Genomic DNA, 22,847 nt, shown 5'->3' with positions numbered 1-22,847 from the left:
GTTTGTCGGGAACTTTCATTTGGAGATTCAGGCCAAAATAGGACTACTTCATCACATCACTTAATCACATCTCTGGGTTTTCCGACTTCCATAATATTTGAACTAAAGATGGTATCAGCATGCGGATTTCACAGCAGTAACGCTGAGATTGTGCTCTTTTCAAAAAAAAAGAAAAAAAAAAAGACCAGGGTCGACAAACGACTCACTAAGCTTGATCGCATCACATTTGTGACCTGTTCTGTCAAAATCAGACTTTTCTGGGCACAAGGTCAAAAATGAGATTTTTGCATATTGTTAAAATATGTACATTTTCCTTTTAAAAGGTGGTTACATTTTTGAAACCGGTCACTCCTGGTATTTTGAAGTTCATTGTGTCGAAAAGTAGAAAACGGAGAAAATGGCCACAAACGTCACGAAACAGACATTTCTTTACCTGATATACCTTAACAAATCATCAAAAATACTATATTTAGAGTTCAAATTACGGTTTCAAACTTTTATAGTGTATTTTAGACATGTTCAGGATTACAAATATGCAAAAATTAGAATATCGAGAAAAAAAATCACCCCCAGAGCATTTTTTGGCTCTATCTCAATTTCAACCTCTGCCCAGAAGCGTCTGCTTTTGACAGAACGGGTCACATTTGAGCGTTTTCGCGCGTGAATGACGCCTGACTCTCACAGGAAGACGCGGGCCTACTAGCTGTAGCACATTCAGGAAAACGTGCGTACTTCGCGCGCGAACCAGCACAGTACAGTACGCACACGCTGTGTGTTCTGTCCACGGGCTCTCAAAAGTGGTAAAAATGCGCCCTCTTTTGTTGGTGCACGGAGCCCATAGTGACCATGTTTATTTTACTAATGGTAAGCAGAAAATGAAATACGGCCCTGAGCTGCACTAAACTCTCTTATTAAAAGGGAAAATACACCATTTGCAAACATCGAAAAATAAAACTACCAAGTTGTTACGAAATACCTTACTAGGATGTTGGTAAATGACATGCTTAAGCATCCTGTAAAATTATGGCACCTGGTGTGAAGCCATTTTCAAGAAAATGGTATATTTGTCTACATTTCCAACACTGGTCGGCCGACCACCGTTGGAGAAACCTAACTATTTTTCAAATACTGCACCAAATTTACCTTCTTTTTTTTTTGTCTAAATTTTGTTTTGCTAGCTATTGGTTCCATGTTCATGAACGGGTGCAGGCCAGCTAGACTGGTTCCCTTACCTTACAATTTTCCGGTATTTTTGATCCATTTCATCTTTAGTGGAGTCAGGGAACCAGACTACTTGAGCAGTTTTGTTTTTCTTGGTTTTTCCAGCATTTTCGAACACAAAACTTCAAACATGTCAGTGTAACAATATTTGATTTTTTTATACTAACCCCCCAAATAGTTCATTTCTGAAAATTACAGCAAAAGCCAATGATGTACATTCCCTTTAACCAAAGAATTTCTTGAGTAAAAATTTGTTACTTGTACCCGCAGGGACATTTTGGATTTCATGAACTTTGACCAGCAGCGGTTTAAAGTGGACGAGTTTATCGCCTGCAGAGCAGAAGATGAGAGGGAATTTTACTCTGTGGTAACTATGGCAACAGGACATCTTTGGAATTGTTTAATGGGGAAAAAAATCACAACTTTGTTCAGGGTTTTCTGCTCTTCCATTTACTGTGCCAATGAAAATAATAGAGCGTTTTGAAGATGGAAAATCTGTGAAATCTTCCCAAAATGTAATGAACTGTCACTCTCAATTTGTTCTTATTAATAAATTTTCAAGCATGAAAGTTCGTTTCTAGTCCCATTATTAGTCAATTTTCACTGGAAAGTTTTGCAAGTTAACAGTGACAAGTGACCATTGTTTCTTCATTATTAAGAAAATGCCTAAAAAAAATTGTTTAAAGTTTTGCTTAAAAAAAAATTTGACTCACTTTTTCAAATGTTTTGCATCCACAAAGCAGTAGTGATTAGTTCACTACTGTTTTGTGGATGCAAAATTTATGAAAATGAGTGTCAAATAATTTTGTTCAATCATATTTTTTACATGCATAAACAAAATAAATTTTTGATTATTTTTGTGAGTTTCAAAAAGGTTTAATGCTAGCGAAAGGGTTGCTAATTTTTTTTATGTCAGGAAGATGCGTTTTTCTTCAGTAATTTCCTTTTTTTTTTTTTTCGTTTTGCAGTTTCTCCAAACTCATCTCTTCAAAACTTACAAACACGACCGATTGGACAAGAAAAAGGACTACTACCTTAACTTGGACAAACGACGCCAGCATTTAGATTCACACTCGCACTCGTAGGTCAACTTTTTATATTCAAAAAATTTGAAAATATCCGTTTGCATTTGTGATTTGGATTTTATTTTCTCGCTCGTCGTGAATATTTTATTTGCATGCAGACGGCGGAAGTTCAGCAGTAACGTGCTGGTACCCAGCCCGGTCGCCAGCCGCAAGTCCGACAGCCAGAAAGGGAACGTCGCCCCCTACACGTACTTCAGCTTGCCACCCTTCAAGATACCACTAGAGTCAGGTAAGACCTTTTGTTTCTCGAAAAGAGGTCGTTGGATAAGTTTCGTTTAACCAGTTCGCGTCGGAGGACGTGATGACACACACTAGCGGCTGATGGGTTTAAATGCCAAGATTGCCTCGACTCGCCTCCGGGTGACGTCTAAACACGCTAATCCCTGGTGCCTTTTGTACAAACACACAAAGTCCGTGAAGTCTGTGGAGGCAGACCGTGTGTTGATTTCGAATTGGCCATTGTGCATGGCCTGTTGTACAATTTACACTCAAGTGCACACCTCACAATATTGAAACATATGAGGTTTCGGCAAAAAATATTGTACAAATGCTGTTGAAATGGCTCTTGCGAATCAGTATTTGTGGCGTTTGGCTGTATATCAGAAGTTGGCTGGATTATTTAGCCTTTTGCAAAAATTGAAATTTTCGGTAAAAATAATCCTGGCGCAGAGTGGTTAGCCAGTGATCCTACATTACTTTACCTTAAGCTATTTGTTCTCATTTTATGAATTTTTTTTGTCCTTCAACAAAATATTTCAGCACAACTCCATCTTTTTTGCGAGCTCAAACATTGCATTCAAATCATCTGTAAATGATGTTTTGTATGCGAAATTGGTTGGAAAATTAAACAATATTGGGAAAATCATATGAAGTCATGACCGAAATGTAAGATGCTCAAATCTCTGTAGTTTCCTTGTAAGAATTTATTGCTTATTATGTTTTTATGAAACAGATAGTTTTTGCCGAGTATAACTTTGTTTCGTGTTCGCATTTCAGCTCACCAGTTCTATGATAACTGCATTGAATTTATCAGCATGTCCATCAAGGTAAGTTGAGGAACATTTTCCCACATTCGTCGCAAAAGTTTCATGTTTTCATCTTTTCATTTTTTTTCCAATCTTTTATGTTATTTAGTTCTGACATCAAAATTCACAGGGGGTAAGTATTACCCTGCGTAATGGCCCCAATAATTAGGGAACAAGCATAGTTGGAATTTGAGCTTGGATGCTGCGGGCCAACGAATTCTTGTTCATTCATGAGTCACGTGATTGTGCCATGTAATTTCTGGAAGGAGTCGTGTTTTGAGTTTTAAAAAAAATAGATTTTGACCCCAGTGACCCCATGATGACCTTTGACCCCAGTTTGGTCATGTGACATGTTGGGGCTGGGCTACTGATACTTTTGACAAAGTTTGGTTGAAATTGGTCAAAATATGTAAGAGCATTAGACGATGTCAAGGTTTGTTACTAACTAACGGACTAACGGAGAGACATGATGATTAGTTGAGCTGCTATCCTGCAGCAAAAAAAATCTTGGCAATGATATATTCGGAGAAAAATATCACAACCTGACGCCACTTCAGCGATTGCGTACAAAGTCTATGGAGAGTCAAAAAAAAAATCTTAAGTATTTCCTTAAAAAAAATTGGAAATATTTCTCAGTCCCAGATTCATGTATTATCATCATTATGGCAATGAATGACCTTCACTGAGATGATATATGAAGAAAAAAGCGGCGTCAGGTTGCAACATTCTTTCCATATATTCCGCCAACTACATGAAGCGGATGGGCACAAAAATCTAATAAGCACGTAGAATATTTGCTTAGCAGAAACAGGTTACCAGCCAAAACATTGCGCAGCGTATATTGCTTAGCACTGGTTCTTGGCTGATTTATGCTTAGCACTAAACATCATTTTCTGCATAGCTTTTTTAATATAATTGTATTTGGTTCTACCTTTTTTTCTTTCCTTTTTTTGTTGTTGCAAAGAATGTCAAATCAGCAAGCATCAAAGCCTCGTACCTGTACCTACGTGGGATGCTCCGTATAGCGTGCGCACGCCCTCTGGATGGGCTGGACGACTTCCACCAGCTGCACACCACGGATCTGTCCATCTTCCCAGTGGAGTGAGTACACTTGAAAGAATAGCCAATTATTCAGGGACCAGGAAAATTTAATGTCAAAAGAGTTGAAATCAAATAAGTCACAAATCACATCACAAGCAGGCCCGTCGCCAAGAAGTGGGGGGGGGGGGGGGCTGGTGGGGCTGAGCACCCCTTGGCGAACACCCCTTGGCGAGCACTTGGGCCCCCAATGGCAAAAGCCATCCATATGTATTTTGTATACGTACATATCTATTTTGTATTTTGATACTATGGCGCTCCCCCCCCCCATGCTCAGGGCTGGCGATGGGCCTGATCACAAGTCATTCATAAGGCAATCACATGTCAATCACAAGTCAATCACAAGTCAATCACAGGTCAATCACAAGTCAATCACAAGTCAATCACAAGTCAATCACAAGTCAATCACAAGTCAATCACAGGTCAATCACAAGTCAATCACAGGTCAATCACAAGTCAATCACAAGTCATTCATAAGGCAATCACATGTCAATCACAAGTCAATCACAAGTCAATCACAGGTCAATCACAAGTCAATCACAAGTCAATCACAAGTCAATCACAAGTCAATCACAAGTCAATCACAGGTCAATCACAAGTCAATCACAGGTCAATCACAAGTCAATCACAAGTCATTCATAAGGCAATCACATGTCAATCACAAGTCAATCACAAGTCAATCACGGGTCAATCACAAGTCAATCACAAGTCAATCACAAGTCAATCACAAGTCAATCACAAGTCAATCACAGGTCAATCACAATTCAAATAACAATTAAAGTCATAAGTCAATCATAAGCCATTCGCAAGTCAATCATAAATCTATCACAAATCAGTCGCAAGTCAATCACAGGTCAGTCCGAAGTCAGTCCCAAGTCAATCACAAGTCAGTCACAAGTCAATCAAAAGTCAATCACAAGTCAGTCACAAGTCAATCACATCATTCACAAGTAAATCACAAGTCAGTCAGTGGCCAAATGACCGATGAATCACAAGTCAATCATAAGCAAATCACAAGTCAGGTCATAAGTTAATCACCAGTGAAATCCTTGTCACAGGTCATTTGAGTAGTTTGCGACCTCGCTTTCCACTCCAGGACTTTTGTAACTTGGATGTGTCTTTTAATTCTGAAAAAAAAATTGTCATTTAAAAGGAATTGACTTTTTGTTTTGAATCATTCCAATGCAACTGGCGTTTCGAAACAATTTGTTTTTGTTTTTCCAGTGAGATCACAAGGGTCGTGGAAGACCTGAGCCCCTCTGAGAAGGCGGAGCTTGAGGACCAGGAATTCTACAAGAGGGGGGAGATCCTGAAGAAAGTCAGTCAGCGAAAGAGACCAGGCGGACTGACCAACCCGACCATACCGGAGGATATCCCCATCGAGGGAATACTAGGTATAGTCTTGTTCCCGTTAGCTCGGTGGTCAAGTGGTAAGACATCTGCACTAGAAAGCAGGAGGTCGTGGGTTCGAGTCCCACCCGAGTGATTTTTTCCAACATTCACTCGGGAGGTAACACACTGAGTATACAGTGTTTAAAAAAAAAAAACGTCGGTGAAGGGCAAAACCTAATTTGATTTATATCACCCCGATGCAAAATTCCATCTTATACAGTCTTGTTGTCAGTCAATAAATGTACTTTCCCCATGCAGTTTTGACAAACCTCTTTGATCTATTCCCAAGATATGACATAGGAATTTCAACAGTGTCCTGCCAAGTTTCTCTAACTTCGAGAAAAACAGCTTTGAAAAAAAAAAGACAAGCATTGCGCCGCCAATGGCAGTGAAAAAAACATTCATCAGTTTTTCACTTTTGTGGGTATTTTTGTCCAAACAAAAATGCAAATTGTGAATCTTGGATACCTTGGCTATTCAAAAATACAAACTAATCAATATCGATTTTCACATGATTTTTCTTGTGTATCCGACTTCAGGCGTCGACTACTCAAAACAAGGTTTTGGGGGACATTCCTCATTTTGTCTTGGTATTTTTTCAGTAAAGCTCGTTTGTTGATGTCGGTCAACGCATTAAAACTAGTGGATATTTTGCTTGCTTACAGGACTGTCTGATTTCGTCAAGCATGTCCAAAACCTTGAGATTGCCATCGATGTGGACGTCATCGAGCGTCTCTTCACCGCGCTGACTGGCGGTAACATCCAAGCTGGTAAGAGGACCAATCAGAGGTCAGGGGTCAGGGGTCAATTTCATGAAGCTCCTCAGCACAGAAATCTGCTTAGCGTCAAAAACATTTGCTTAGCAAAAGTGGGTTACCAGTCAAAATCTCGTTCTCTGTAAATGGTTTGTGACCGGTCCCCAGCTGATTCATGCTTAGCACAAAATTTGCTGTGACTGTTTGCTGCTTATTGTGAGGTGCTGTGATCTTTGTAGAGCACCATATAAATGCTTGGTATTATTATTATTATTATTAAGTCCATCACTCTATAAATAAGGGAATAAATGTGTGTTTGGGAGGTATGGGTAATTATCACCCATCCAGACTCCCACCGGCCTTAAACAAAGTGTTTAATACCGACCGAACACATACTTATTCCCATTCATAAATACCTTTTCGGTCTAAAAACGAAACCTTTTCGGTCCAAAAATCGAATAAAGGCAAAAACTTGACGTTGCCCACCATTTTGTTCAACAATTTTACTTCATGTTTTACGAAACACCCCTCTGACTATAATATGGAATGCCCCTCCACAACTCGTTACCTTATAAGGACATTGGCGTGCGCCTAGTGCCCAATGTCACGCAAAATGCAGCTGGGCTGGTGTAGTGTGAATTTCGGACTATGAAATACTGATTCAGTGGTTGTATTGCTCTTGCATACGTTAGGAATGTGAATGTTCAACCAATGAAATGTTAAAAGGCACCAGATTTCAAGGGAGTCCAAATTTCATGTGACACTGGAAAAGTGTTTAAGACCAGCCAGCCATGTCTTTATCATCCGTTTAAGACCGGCCATGTGACAGGCTCTTAACCAATAGAAATGCGTAAACCATCTTAGGTATTTATGAATATCTGTTTTACCACAGGACTGGACGCGGACTCGTTCGTGGCCTTCGTGGACGCCTGGAAGGAAGGGGAGCTGGAAGGGCTGAAGATCCCCAACGAGGTCTACTCGGAGCGTCTGGATCACACGGAGAGCATCCTCAAGATCTCCTCCCTCATCATGTCCAAGGTGGGCATGGGAAGAATTGTCTTGTCTGACAAGAGGTGAGTGAAGAGCAGACAACTTGAAAAGACTGATATCCAATCTGCCCAATTTCAAATTGTAATGGCCTTTGGAATACACATAAATACATCAATAAAGGAATATATGTGTGTTTGGCAGATTTTAATCACTCTGTTTATAAAGACCGCTTGGAGTCTGGGTGCTAATAATTACCCGAGCCAAAGGCAGTTGATTTTTAGGAGTCCAAATTTCATGTGACACTGGAAAAGTATTTAAGACCAGCTAGCCATGTCTTTATCATCCGTTTAAGACCGGCCACGTGACGGGCTCTCGACCAATAGGAATGGGTAAACTGTCTTAGGTATATATGAATAAGGGAATAAATGTGATGCCATCAAGCTAAATGAGTCGTTTGTCGGGAACTTTTATTTGGAGATACAGGTCAAAATAGGGCCACTTCATCACATCACTTCATCACATCTCTTGGTGTTCTGACTTCCATTTTTGAGCTAAAGATGGTACCAGCATGCAGTTTTCACAGCAGCAATGCTGAGATTGTGCTTTTTTCAAACCTGTAATAAATAAAAATGACCACGGTCGACAAACGACTCGTTTAGCTTGATCGCATCACAAATGTGAGTTTGACCAGTTTTAAACAAGTCTGTTTAAGAGCGGCTGGGAGAATGGGAGCTGATAAGAGCCTGAGTTGAAGGTGCTGGATATTATTGGGGACCAGGCCCGCAGCCAGTCTTAAACAGACTCGTTTAAAACCTGCCATACACGGATTTATTCCCTTATTGATGTATTTAGATGCGTTCCAAGTGTCATTACAATTTCAGTCAGTTTGGCTGATCAGGCTGGCGTTTATCTCAGTCCAGTTTCAATGGCATGAAAAGACTGAGAATATTTCTATTCCCCCCCTTGGATGGGATGCCAGTCCATCGCAGGTTGCTCCTCAGCTAATGCCAAATACCGTCAATAAAATGGGTAAAGGCAAGTAATGGTAAAGTAGAATGCCTAAGGACACAACAGTTTGACGGATTTGGCCCTATATAAGCTTATTATTATTGTATAGATTCAACTCCCTAACCCACTGACCATACAGTGGTGGACCCAGGGGGTGCGGAGGGGGCGCCGGCCCCCCGGCAGTGACCAAAATGTTCTCAAATAAGGCAATTTTTTACTTGCGAGAGCTCTTCCACCGCCCAGTTCAGCCTCAGCCCCCTCCCCCGGAAGTAATCTCTCTAGATCAGCCCGTGCCATAAGTCACAAACCCTAACCACTTGGCTACACTCACTTCTAAGTCAATCAGAGAACTCTAAACATTACATTTTTCTGTCCATAATTTGTCCCCAAAAGGCTTTTCTTCCTGACGGAAGGCAGCAACAACTTTGACGAAGTCATCCGTATCCGTGACATCCAATGCCTGGAGAAATTTGAACAGTCGTATCGGCTCCTGAGCAGCGCACCCGCACTCAGAATATACAACAAACGTGAGTAGATCGGTGCATTCCAAGCTGGGCATTGTAAGTTGGGCATTGTTTCGATCGTGCTGTTACTGTCCTTGATCACGTGAGCTAGATGTGGTCCAATGGTTACGGTGTTCGACTCGTGTGCCGTGGTACATGGGTTCGAATCCTGACCATGGGAACATGGTGCTTGTGCTCTTAAGCAAGGCACTTTACCATTATTGCTTCGTCCTTTGGATGGGACAAAAAGCCGTAGGTCCCGTGTGTTGTGTACTGCACGTTAAAGATCCCAGTGACACTAATCGCTAAGAGAAGGGGTTTGCCCCGGTGTTTCTGGCAGTGGCTGCAATATGCGCCGCAGCACCTTGTAAACCCCTAATAAGGTGCTACATAATGGGTCTCATATTTCTCATAAACTTTATTTACCTTTCTTTATTAATAGACATAATTCCAGCGCCTTGAGTACCTAATTGTTGGTAGATACATGCGCTATATAAGACTCCGATATTATTATTATTATGATATTATTATTATATCATTATTAACGGAGTTGTATCTGAGTCAGTTACAAGTCAGTCACAAGCCCAATTCAAAGGTAATATACAACACTTGTAAACATCAAAAAACTTAACTACCAAATTATTATGAAATACCTTACTGGACTGTGAATGTGGTGTGCTTCCATTTAAAGCCAAATCACACCAAACATAAAAATTGTGATGACTTGTGATTGACGTTTGACATACGATGATTTGTGATCAACTTGTATTGTGATTGACATGATTGACTGATGATGGACTTGTGGCTTACTTGTGGATGACTTATGATTGTTGCGATTTGACTTGTGATTGATTTGTGATGGCTTGTGGGTGTCTTGCGATGACTATCATAGGTCATGTCACAAATGACTTAATGATGACTTAATGGTGACTTGTGATGACTTGTGATGACTTGTGATTGACTTTTTATTGACTTGTGAAGACTTTGTGATTTCACTTATTTACCTTGTGATGACTTATGATCAGCTTGTGATGGCGTGTGATTGACCTATGATCACTTGCGATGAGTTTTTATGATTTGTGATATTACCTTTGATAGACATTTCACTAACTTGTGATGACTTGTGATTGATTGTGATTTGACTTCTGATTGACTTGTGATTTGCTTGTGATGACTTGTGATGGCTTGTGATGACTTGTGATGACTTGTGATGACTTGTGATTGACATTGTGATTGACTTGTGATTGACATTGTGATTAACTTGTGATTGACTTGTGATGACTTGTGATTGACTTGTGATGACTTGTGATGACTTGTGTTTGACTTGTGATTACTTATGTTTGACTTGTCATGGACAACATAACTTGACTACAACCCCGATCAGTAGGTTAGTTAATGCATGGTTAACCATAGAACTATCTTCATTTTGTTACTACAAAGTAAGCAATTCACGCTTCAAACTTCTTCCAATTCCCAAGGACCCAACAAGGAGCCCTACATGGCCAATCTCAAAGGAGAGCGCAACAGCTGGTATACCCTGATCACCGAGATGTGGTCGGGCCGCGCCATCGCAGACGCTCAGAAGGACCCGCACATTGTCCAGCAAGCCGCGAGGAACATTTGCCTCCTGGACGCGGCCATACGCAGCGCTGAGAACTCGGGCGCGTCTTACGCCAAACACTTGGATGTTGTGTCTCAAGTATGACCTAAAACTTACTCTTCCTGAATTGGATGTTTTGAACCTAGCAAATTTTGAAAAGAATGTTGCAACCTGACGCCACGTTTTTCTTCATATATCATCTCAATAAAGGTCAGTCATTGCAAAAATGTTGAAAAGACATGAATCTGGGACTGAGAAACATTTCCAATTTTATTAGGAAATACACAATTTTCTTGACTCTCCATAGATTTTGTACACAACCGCTGAAATGGCGTCTGGATACTACATTCTTTCCCAATATTTCAATTTGTTTGTTTTATTTCAACATTTTTGGCATCTGCTACCCTCTGAATTTGCGCAGCTAATGTACAAAAAAATCTTCGTGCATTTTCGTCGGAATGCAAAACTTTTTGGACTAAGTTTGCCAAAATTTTTGGTTTTCAATGTCTCATTCAAAAGTAAACAGCTCCTATTTGTAGAAAAATACCAAGTTGATAAAAATCTTTTTTTTCAGAATGAAACTTGACAATAGCAGGGGGAGAACAACTTGAAATATCAACATTTTAACATGTTTAATAATGTTTTTCTCAGATTTTGTGCTATTTCACTCATATGAAGTCGCAAGGCATGGCAAGCGTAGCCCCAGAAACAAGTAACGCCCTGGTTCACAAGTTCAACCCGTCCAGCAACGAGGGCCAACGTAGTACGGTGGAGGCCATGATCTATACACCCGGGAGTAAGTAATCATTGCTTGTTTTTGTTGTAGGAATTGCTCCTGCTGAGCAGTTTTAACTTTTCAGAGCAGTCTTCGCACTCCAATGTATAAAGTACAAGGGCACAATTTCATTGCAACTTTTGCTGAACAAATTCATGTCCACAAACTGTTCAGAAGTATCCACGCACAATTTAAGGTACGGAGTGCCATTTGGTCATGTGGTGAAATGGTGTGCAGTTTGATAAATGGGACCAGACCACAAAATCAGACTCGACTTTCTTATCATTGCACATACGGCCTTGATTTTTACATCACACAAAAGTGTTTTAAAATTCAAGGAACAAACTTTGCTCAAATCACTTTTGATTTTAATCACTCCACGACAATGAAAATCTAGGTTAAAACAAAAGTGAGTTTTGGACTTGTGGTTTATTTTTTGCGCTCTAGTGATTTCCGCATGAATGAACAAACAATTTGGTTCTGTGGAGAGCCAAGTCAGTAAAATATGTTGTAATTATATAAGGAAAGGGTTTAACAGCCTTGCTATCTTATTAAGAGTGCGTTCGATTACTTCCCCCCGCGCTTACTCGTGCAAGCGCGACAGCGTTCGATTTACCTCTCACGTGACTTCTTGCGCTTACTCGAGCCTGGCCCAAGTAACCGACTCGCCAAGCCGGTTACTTGGGTAAGTATCCCATAAGGCCGTGCAATAAACATGGTTGCCAACGTGACGTCCGGCGAGCGCCTCAGGCCGTGTGCTTCCAGAGCTACAGCTACGTCAACTGTCAGCCCGTCCCCGCGTATTTTTAATGGGCGCGGACCTAGACCTAGCTCTAGACAGTTGATTCGGATGCAGCCTCAGTGTCATGTCAAAGTTCAACTTTCCAGCTCTTACACGAAACTTTAATTGAAACCGTTCGTTTATTTAGCTCCTCTGCGCATGTCTGTCATCACGCGAGGAGCCAGGCGCGAGTAAGCTGGGGGAAGTAATCAAACGCACTCATAGCGTGGAATATTGTGGTATGCATATGTTTCCACAGTGTTTGACAAGCCAACAACAGATTAGTTTTTTTGTGGTATAAAAAAGAGTTTGGTTTTAAAAGACACTGATTGATTCTTTCAGACCGTAGCGATGGCAGTACTGAGGAAGACACAAGTCCCAAGCTATGGTGCGCCATGGGGTCAGGAAAGGTCAAAGTTTACGACGGCAGTAACTTCCTCTTGGAGGCGGAAATACCCGAAGCCAAGGACAGAGTAGTAAGTCAAAAGTAATCTTTACTTATCCTTTAAGTACCATATGTGCCAAACAGATGAAAAGTGCAATAAAAAAAAGGTTCCGGAAAAAAATTGGGAAGGTTTTGAGGGTCTGAGGTTTCAATCCTCTCAACTTTTTTCTTGAATGCCCCCCCCCCCCAAAAAAACCTGCTTCTGTGTTTGAAATCTTAGGTCTTTGACTGATGAATGAATTTACCGGCATGTCAATGGTATTAACATTTGTTACCTGCTGTGGCAGAATGAGGAATGTCCCCCAAAACCTTGTTTTGAGTAATCGACGCCTGAAAAATCATGTCAAAACATATAATGAGGTATTTTTGTGTAGCCAAGGTAGATTCACACTATACATTTTTGTTTTGAAAAAATACCCCCAAAAGTGGAAAAAACTGAAGAACTTTTTTTCACTGCTGTCGGAGACGCAATGTGTATCTTTTGTTTCAAGGCAGTTTTTCTTGAAATGAGGCCGGCGCAGTTCGACGGGACACTGTTGAAGTTTTTGCTGCATATCTTTGGAATAAATTAATCTACAGAAACAAATTTGGTATCATCGGAAAGCCAATGATTTGCGCTTTCACATGATGTATGTAATTGGAAAAGTCAAAGGTGCGGGTTATTCTTCATTATGATATGGCAGGTCACATTTATGGTAATAAGAACAACCCAGTGAATCTGCTTTTATTTAAACTTTCCCACCCTTAAGAATGTCTAAAAAAGTTCTGCTTTTATTTGCCGCTTCTAACTCGCGTCTGTTACTTTCCTCCCTGATTATGACAGTGTTGTCTAGAGTGTGTCAATGGTGAACAGGTCTGGGCTGGTTCCTTCGATACCACCATCTACATCATCGACGTCCACACGTACTCCGCCAACAAACAGCTGATGGATCACAACGACATCGTCTCCGACATTGCTGTTACCGAAAACCAGAGGTGAGCTTTCATGCAGAAAAGGTCCTTGGCACCAGAATTCCGATGGGATTTCTGTTAACACAGGGAAAGTCAAGTCTAAGGTCTTAGGATGCGTCTTAGCTAAGATCTATCTTAGAGTTAGGGACTCACTGAAGTCCTTAGATGAATTGCAAGATGAGACGAGTTTTGCGCGTTTCTTTTCAGCGACTGTTTCGTCAAGCGGTAAAAACAAACATGAAACAGCCATCAAATTGGTAGTTTTGATTCATCTTGCTTAAGATGGGTTTAGTGAAATCGGTCTTAGGACGTGTCTTAGCTGAGATCTATCTTAGATCTATCTCCTCTTAAGTCCTAAGATGAGTCGCAAGATAAGACGCGTTTCGCAAAATCGGCCCCAGGTTCATCCCTAGAAAAGTTTCTTAAATGACTTCACCTGGATTGTTTTCTAATGACAGTGTTGCCTACACTGCCAGTCTCAACGGTCAAATCATAGAGTGGGACACCGCAACACTGAGCAAGAAGAACGTCATCCAGCTACAGAACACCGACAAGCTGGTATCCATCAAATGGGACAACATCTCCCAACGACTCTGGTGCTGTAAGTCACAAAACAAAAATATCTAACTCTCCACATTCAAAACATTTGTCATTACGAAACAAAGATTTGTCATTTTCATCCTCTACTTTTCATACTAAAAAGGTACGGTCCATCATTTGCAGCTATCCAAACAGTAAATGAAATTATTGTTGAAAAGCATACTTGGTTTAAAGATGGTAATGGTACTAAACTCCCTGTGAAATTATTCTTTCCGGCATGCTGTCATTTTGAAGAAAACAATAAAAGAAGGCCATTTCCAACGATACGTCTAAAGACGCATTCCTGGAAATTTCCGACAGTAGTTCATTTTTAATTCGGTGAAGCCGTGAATGAGTGCGCGAGCGTTGACACGACGCATGCGTGCGCGTAGTGCTTTTATTTGGCAGTTCAGTGCGTGACATAGCGTAGCTGCAATCGGCTGAATGAGAACGTGTCCTGGATGCTGATTTAAGGCGCAATTCAAAACATCACTTGGCAACTTTTGAATTAAAATCGACATCCTAAAGCATTGTTTTCTCGGAATATACAGCATTCACTGAGCTATAAAAAGTTCATTAGGTTAGTTGTTCAGCGCCCTTATTTAGATTTTGAGCAGTTTTGTCGCTTCAAACGAAAGAGAAAACCATAAGTGATATTGTCTACCTTTGTTATAAACTGTTGCAAAGTTGAACTACATGTACACTGGGTATGTTATCCTCCTTTCTCATTTGCTGGGCCTCGAATATCAAACTCTTTCCCTATCGCCATCTAGAATGCATCATCTTTTGAACAGTTGAAACAACTCATGAAATCTCTTTTTTCTTTCTGTTCCTAGTTTCCTGTCGATCTATTCACAGCGCTTTGTATCCTTTGGCAAAGGCACTTTATAAATTCTGAGTTGTCGTGATCTGATTACTTACCCTACTCAGGTACGAAGGACGACATTCGCCTCGTCCAGAAGAGTGGAGGGGTCCTCCAGAAGTTTGTCTACAGGGATGACCAAGGCTTCCCGATACTACTGGAGACTTTCATTATCACTAGAAATACGGTGAGCAGACTAACTATGCCTAAATCAAAATGATATTTGCCATTACACATAGAATGTAATGGTTAGTAGATCGCTTCGTAATAATAATGTGCGTTTTATACCAGTGTCTCATGGCGCTTCATAGTTAATAATCCCTGTTCATCAGGCCATGGTACTTTTTTCTGCAGCAGCTCGAGATCAGTGCAATCTAGTCTTTACCCTCACAGGTACCCATTTATAATCTTGGGTGGAGAGAGGCGATTGCGGTAAAGTGTACTGCCCAAGAACACATATACCATGTTCCTATGGGTGTGGAATATTTTCAAGCTGAAAATTTGGCTTTTTTAATAGATGATGAACGTTTTGTTTTGATAAATATTTTGGAGCAGTTATGGGTAGGTTGCGGAAGGCGAGGCGAGCTGGTCAGCTGGGATAAGACGTCGTTCAAGAGGCAGAAAATCCTGAAGATGGACTGTCGAGGCATCAGCAAGTTGTTAGCTGTCAATAAACGAGTAAGTCCAGAAATGGTAACCCATTTCACAGCATCCATCTGACCCTCACCACCAACCCTCACCCCATTCCCCACCCCATTCCCCACCCAATTCCATACCCCATTGCCCACCCCGACCCCACCAAATTGACCACCCCAATCCCCACCCCATTGCCCACCCAATTCCATACCCCATTGCCCACCCCGACCCCACCAAATTCACCACCCCATTTCCCCACCCCATTCCCCGACCAATTCCATACCCTGTTGCCCACCCCGACCCCACCAAATTAACCACCCCAATCCCCACCCCATTGCCCACCCAATTCCATACCCCATTGCCCACCCCGACCCCACCAAATTGACCACCCCAATCCCCACCCCATTGCCCACCCAATTCCATACCCCATTGCCCACCCCGACCCCACCAAATTTACCATGCCATTTCCCTACCCCATTCCCCAGCCTATTCCCCATCCCATTCCCCACCCATTCCCCGACCCCCACCTCATCCCATTCCAAATCATGACCCCAAGCCTTTCTCTATTCTGCATCCATACCAAGACCCAACCAAGACCCCACTCACTGTTTTCTTCCCCTAACCTGTCTGCTGTTGATATTCATCAGAAAAGTCTACCTGTGCAGTTGACTGAGCACATGTTAACCTGATGTATCCAGAATACCCAACAATGTTACTGCATAATACCCTGCTGAGGGACACAGATTATACAAACTATGTTACTGCAGATTTGGCCGATGTGGTTAAACAATAATCCTGTTGGTTTCATTACAAGTCCTTCCCTTAGACTTGTTAATTACTAGAGCTATTTTGTGCATGTTTCACTTTGATGTCTACTGCTTTTTCTCGAAGCTGTGGGCCGCAAGCAAAGACGGCAAGATTCACCTCTTTGACCTGGACACGGGAAAGTTTGAGAAGACGCTGACGGCCCACGAGGACGCCATCCGCTCCATGACGCAGGCGGAGTCGCGCTATGTCCTCACGGGTGCGGGCAGCCGCGACGGCAAAGTGGCTGTCTGGAGGACTAACTTCCAGACCTGAGGACCTTTGTCAAGACAACGCTGAGGTTTCAGCTGCAGCGCTCTAATCTTCCGAAAGACATGGATCTATGCCAGACGGCAAACTGGCCAAAAATTTAGGTGTGAGGATGTATACGGAGAGTTTGGCGACGTTTCTTTTGCAGCGCACTGATCTTCTGAAAAAGGGATTAATTCAAGATGGCAAACTGGCCAAATACTTTGTGGATCTGTACAGAGAGTTTGGCAACGTTTCATTCACAGTTCAGTGATCTTCTCAAAGGGGAGTTCAGAGGAAAAAATAGCCATCAGTTGTGAGGAATGAGGACGTATCGTGATGCTTTCCCAATATTCAATCACAGTTCACTGTAGTTCTGGAAAGAAGAGCCAAGATAACAAAATGGCTGTTCAAAGAGTTTTGATGTATGAGGTCGTATGTTGAGACTCGACAATATTTCATTTCTTTTTTACTGATCTTCAGAAGTTGGTGCTAAGTTGACAAAACGCCTGTAGGGAGGACTGATTTCTATGTGAGGAAGAGGGTACATTTTTTCCTGCGTCAAAATGGCCGTGAGGACAAGTTACCACATGATTTAGATTTAAGGGGCAGACAGTCTGTGGAGATGTTTCAAAAGTTTCAGTCACACAACACTGATCTTCTTCAAGAAAGCTGAAGCAACAAAATGGCCTTCAAGAGGAAAATGTCCAGTTGTAAGGAGATTTGTGGAGACTTTCCAATCTTTTCAATCACCATGCTTCAGTCTTCTAGCCTAGAAATCAAGATGGCAAAGTGCACGGACATATGTGACGACTTTACCAACGTTTCAGTCACAGTCTGCCAATCTTCTTCCGAAGTGGAGGAGTATGTAAAGCCCCTGTTAATAATATCCTTCATGTACCAACCCCAACTGTGCATTAATGTAACCTTTTAAACAAGTACTTCAGTCTATACCTATTGACAATCATGACTTGTAATTTTACCAACATTTTGATGGGCTTTGAATCAATTGTATAGTTTAAACTAATTTTTCAAAAAAGTTTTTTTCTAAGTTCCGTTATCTAGCCCTTGTCAACTTTTTAGGGCCAAACTTCTTAGCATTTCATTGATAATTTTAAAGAGCATTTTTAAGGACAATATGAAATATTTCGAAGATCATTCTTCTTTGTGAATTGTGCGTTGCAGTGCAACTGTGCATTGGGACCATGAACAATATATGGTGCATATGTAGAGAATAATTTTAACATCAAATTTTAAACAAATAGTTTATAGATACATGTATGTGCAATTTCTGCCGATTTCATTTTCAACTCACTTCTGTTGTATAAAATTGTAAATAAGAAGTACAGAAATTTTAATCAGAAATTGTTAGGATTCTTATTGATTAATAGACATTTTTGCAAATTTTTAATTATTTTTTTTATTGAGAAAATTGTGAATTGACATGAACAATATACTGAGCAACAGGGTAACAGCAATCATTACTCTAATAACAAACAAAAAGTTCTCTTGCTTTTTTCAGCCTTAAAGGGAAAATACAACATTTGCAAACATCAAAAAATAAAACTACCAAATCATTTTGAAATACCTTGCTGGACTGTTAAAACGACAGTTTATAGCATCTTGTAAAATCATGGCACCTGGTATACTGTCATTTTCAAGAAAAGTGGTATTTTTGTGTCAATTTCCAACGCTGGTCGGCCGACCGGTGTTGGAAAAAAACTGGCTTTTTTTTCAAATACTGGCCCCAATTGACCATCGCACTTGTTTGCAATCGATTACACACCTATGAACGGGTACAAGCCAGCTAGACTGGTTCCCTGACCTTACAATTCCCCAATGTATGTAAACTGCTCTGTTTCTTCTTATATGGAGTCAGGGAACCAGACCACAGGAAAATGATTGTTTTTCTTGGTTTTTATAGCATTTTCGAACCGAAAACCTCAAAAAAGTCAGTGTAACTATATTTGCTATATATTTCCAACCCCCCATTCCATCCATTTCTGAAAATTACAGCAAAAGCAAATAATGTATATTCCCTTTAAAACTGTATTATTAGTATTGTTTTATCATTTCATTTCAGATATATAGGCATGATGGTAATGTTACCAGAAACCACACCCACGCTATTACATGTACCACAATATCCACAAATTATGTGCAAGAATTGGGAGATAAACTTTCTAGACCGTTTGTCTATTTGTTACTAGAAACATGATCTTCAAGTAGACTTGAATCCTGGATCCTGATTGGTCGATCCATGGCAACAAACCGTACTACATTATCCCATGTAGCGTGGTCCATACTGCACTCCGCGTATTACACACCGCTGAAAAGTTTGTGTACAGCATGCGTGTTCCATCTTTACTGTGCGTCAAGTTTGCTTGAAGATAAATTTGTCACCCCACTCGCGCTCGTGGAACACAGACAACGTAGTGCGGCTGCGTCCCACCTACCACTCTGCCTTCAGCCTCGTGGTATGTGGGACACAGAGGCACTACATTATTCCGTGTTCCACTCTTGCTCGTGGTTTATTTAATCAGCCCTAACAGAACTCAACCCATCAAACCCCTAGTGCATGTGTTGTTGGAAGTTAGTCCAGTGTTGTAGTCGAGTACCTTTTTCCGAGTACCGAGTACGAGTACTTGTATTTCCGAATACAGCCATACGGCAAGTGGTTCGTTGTGCGTAGTTGGCCCAGGCCCAGTCAGACCGATATACAGACCCACTCACGACTCACTGTTAACAGGCATGCAACTTTTCCTCGGATCAGCTGATTTCCTCTTTTTTTACTTCCCATGTGTGCCATTGAAAATAGAAAAACACTGTACAAAGTCTGGGAAAAATTTGAATTTCCTCTTTTTTTGTGATTTCCCAGTTGCATGCCTGTGTTAAATGTGTTTGTCTGGACGTGCACAGAGGAAAATCAGGAAACTTTTATTTCTCTGCAAGCCGATCATCCATTTCCAACTGAAAGTATGGATAATAAAATATGGCCGTGGTAAGTCAAGCTATACCATTTTTTTTTTCGAGTACTGCTATTCGAGTATGAGTACTTTGCTGCCAGAGTACGAGTAAAAGTACGAGTACTTTGACATTCGAGTATGAGTACGAGTACTCTGTAAAAAGTACTCGAGTAGTACTCGAGAACAAGTACCGAGTACGAGTACTACAACACTGAGTTAGTCTAAATTTTGTTTGTAATTGATTACACACCTTTGGACGAGTACAAGCCAGCTACATGTAGACTGGATCCCTGACCTTATAATTCTCAATTGGGTTTTTCCTGCATCTATCTAGGAACACAAAACTTTAAACAAGTCAGTGTAACAATATTTGCTATAAAATACCAATCTCTCAAATCCATTCATTTCTGAAAATGACAGCAAAAGCAAATGTTAATGTTGTATATTCATTTTAAGCAATTTGACATTGTGCTTGTGAAAACTTAAAATTGCTTATTGTACCACAGCAATGTTTGTGTCTATATTCAACCCTGTACATATTGAGTTAAAGAAATTAAAACCCTACTTTTTCAGCATCTATTTTTGACTTATTCACAGCAATTTACTAAGATCATATTGGATTTGGCCTTACATGCTAGTCATGTACTTCAATACTTGTAATAAAAAAAATAGCTGAAATAAATGCCAAAAAAGGTTGTAATTTCTCTATGAACATAAATATACACACACATTACAGCAACAATTTCTTAACTTGTAAACACAATATAATATTTTATTTTAACTTGACACAAACAAATTTGTTTCACACAATTACTGTATGTACAAAAATGGCAAGAATTATAGTGCACAAGACGTGTTTGTTTTATTTTACCAAATTGGAAGTGTACCCAATTTTGCAAGGGGTTAACCTTACATTTTGAGTGAAAATTTGACCAAATGAATTTGCAAGGGGTTCATCTTCAAATTTGTTTTCATCTTTCCTGCAAGTTTTAAGGAAGTGGTCCAAATTTAAAAAAATACAAGGGGTTAGCCTTACATTTTATCAAAATTTGGCCAAAAAATGACTTTTCTCCAAACAACGCAGAAATTCCTCTGGAGACGGGTGGAGCATGAATCAATATTCAAACACCCACATTTTGGCAGATCTATGCAGAAATCATCCATTTTTATGGGAGGAAATACATGTAAATAAAAATCATAATTTTGACTGTTTTTACCTCAAATTTTCTTTGCGAAGGCACATCTGTTCCTAAATCCAATTGGAATGTGTTCAGGGTGACCTTAGGCATCTTTCCTGCAAGTTTCAAGGAATTTCATTTTTGGGCCAAAATTGTAAAAAAAACAAGGGGTTAGCCTTACATTTTTATCAAAATTTGGCCAAAAAATGACTTTTCTCCAAACAACGCAGAAATTCCTCTGGAGACGGTAGGGGCATGAATCAATATTCAAACACCCACATTTTGGCAGATCTAGGCAGAAATCATCCATTTTTCTGGGAGGAAATACATGCAAATAAAAATCATAATTTCGACTGTTTTTACCCCAAATTTTCGGCGAAATTTTCCTTGTGAAGGCACATCTGTTCCTAAATCCAATTGGAATGTGTTCAGGGTGACCTTAGGCATCTTTCCTGCAAGTTTCAAGGAATTTCATTTTTTGGCCAAAATTGAAAAAAAAACAAGGGGTCAGCCTTACATTTTTATCAAAATTTGGCCAAAAAATAACTTTTCTCCAAACAACGCAGAAATTCCTCTGGAGACGGGTGGAGCATGAATCAATATTCAAACACCCACATTTTGGCAGATCTATGCAGAAATCATCCATTTTTCTGGGAGGAAATACATGTAAATAAAAATCATAATTTTGACTGTTTTTAACTCAAATTTTCGGCCAAATTTTCTTTGCGAAGGCACATCTGTTCCTAAATCCAATTGGAATGTGTTCAGGGTGACCTTAGGCATCTTTCCTGCAAGTTTCAAGGAATTTCATTTTTTGGCCAAAATTGAAAAAAAAACAAGGGGTTAGCCTTACATTTTTATCAAAATTTGGCCAAAAAATGACTTTTCTCCAAACAACGCAGAAATTCCTCTGGAGACGGTAGGGGCATGAATCAATATTCAAACACCCACATTTTGGCAGATCTAGGCAGAAATCATCCATTTTTCTGGGAGGAAATACATGCAAATAAAAATCATAATTTTGACTGTTTTTACCCCAAATTTTCGGCGAAATTTTCTTTGTGAAGGCACATCTGTTCCTAAATCCAATTGGAATGTGTTCAGGGTGACCTTAGGCATCTTTCCTGCAAGTTTCAAGGAATTTCATTTTTTGGCCAAAATTGAAAAAAAAACAATGTTAGCCTTACATTTTTTTCAAAATTTGGCCAAAAAATGACTTTTCTCCAAACAACGCAGAAATTCCTCTGGAGACGGTTGGAGCATGAATCAATATTCAAACACCCACATTTTGGCAGATCTAGGCAGAAATCATCCATTTTTCTGGGAGGAAATACATGTAAATAAAAATCATAATTTTGACTGTTTTTACCCCAAATTTTCGGCCAAATTTTCTTTGCGAAGGCACATCTGTTCCTAAATCCAATTGGAATGTGTTCAGGGTGACCTTAGGCATCTTTCCTGCAAGTTTCAAGGAATTTCATTTTTTGGCCAAAATTGTAAAAAAAACAAGGGGTTAGCCTTACATTTTTATCAAAATTTGGCCAAAAAATGACTTTTCTCCAAACAACGCAGAAATTCCTCTGGAGACGGTAGGGGCATGAATCAATATTCAAACACCCACATTTTGGCAGATCTAGGCAGAAATCATCCATTTTTCTGGGAGGAAATACATGCAAATAAAAATCATAATTTTGACTGTTTTTACCCCAAATTTTCGGCGAAATTTTCTTTGTGAAGGCACATCTGTTCCTAAATCCAATTGGAATGTGTTCAGGGTGACCTTAGGCATCTTTCCTGCAAGTTTCAAGGAATTTCATTTTTTGGCCAAAATTGAAAAAAAAACAAGGGGTTAGCCTTACATTTTTTTCAAAATTTGGCCAAAAAATGACTTTTCTCCAAACAACGCAGAAATTCCTCTGGAGACGGGTGGAGCATGAATCAATA

General features: G+C 40.2%; 1 protein-coding gene across 3 annotated transcripts in view; it reads left to right on the top strand.

The window, feature by feature from the left end:
* The window catches only part of LOC119724609 (DENN domain-containing protein 3-like), a 34,284-nt gene extending 16,261 nt beyond the window's left edge, over positions 1-18,023 (top strand). For all 3 annotated transcript variants that reach the window (XM_038195725.1, XM_038195724.1, XM_038195726.1), the window contains 17 exons: positions 1,492-1,588; positions 2,190-2,302; positions 2,405-2,535; positions 3,303-3,352; positions 4,296-4,432; positions 5,654-5,823; positions 6,487-6,591; positions 7,469-7,649; positions 8,968-9,101; positions 10,556-10,776; positions 11,329-11,473; positions 12,576-12,709; positions 13,502-13,653; positions 14,088-14,230; positions 15,139-15,257; positions 15,626-15,748; positions 16,598-18,023. In XM_038195725.1, the coding sequence (XP_038051653.1) occupies positions 1,492-1,588; positions 2,190-2,302; positions 2,405-2,535; positions 3,303-3,352; positions 4,296-4,432; positions 5,654-5,823; positions 6,487-6,591; positions 7,469-7,649; positions 8,968-9,101; positions 10,556-10,776; positions 11,329-11,473; positions 12,576-12,709; positions 13,502-13,653; positions 14,088-14,230; positions 15,139-15,257; positions 15,626-15,748; positions 16,598-16,786 (2,344 nt within the window). In that variant the 3' untranslated portion in view covers positions 16,787-18,023. The remainder of the gene's footprint in view (positions 1-1,491; positions 1,589-2,189; positions 2,303-2,404; positions 2,536-3,302; positions 3,353-4,295; positions 4,433-5,653; positions 5,824-6,486; positions 6,592-7,468; positions 7,650-8,967; positions 9,102-10,555; positions 10,777-11,328; positions 11,474-12,575; positions 12,710-13,501; positions 13,654-14,087; positions 14,231-15,138; positions 15,258-15,625; positions 15,749-16,597) is intronic.
* Positions 18,024-22,847: the final 4,824 nt, after the last annotated feature.

Source organism: Patiria miniata, unplaced genomic scaffold (genome assembly GCF_015706575.1).
Source record: "Patiria miniata isolate m_02_andy unplaced genomic scaffold, ASM1570657v1 HiC_scaffold_18, whole genome shotgun sequence".
NCBI classification, from domain to species: domain Eukaryota; kingdom Metazoa; phylum Echinodermata; class Asteroidea; order Valvatida; family Asterinidae; genus Patiria; species Patiria miniata.
Note: the sequence above shows the minus strand (reverse complement) of the source record. Positions and strands in the feature narration are given on the sequence as shown.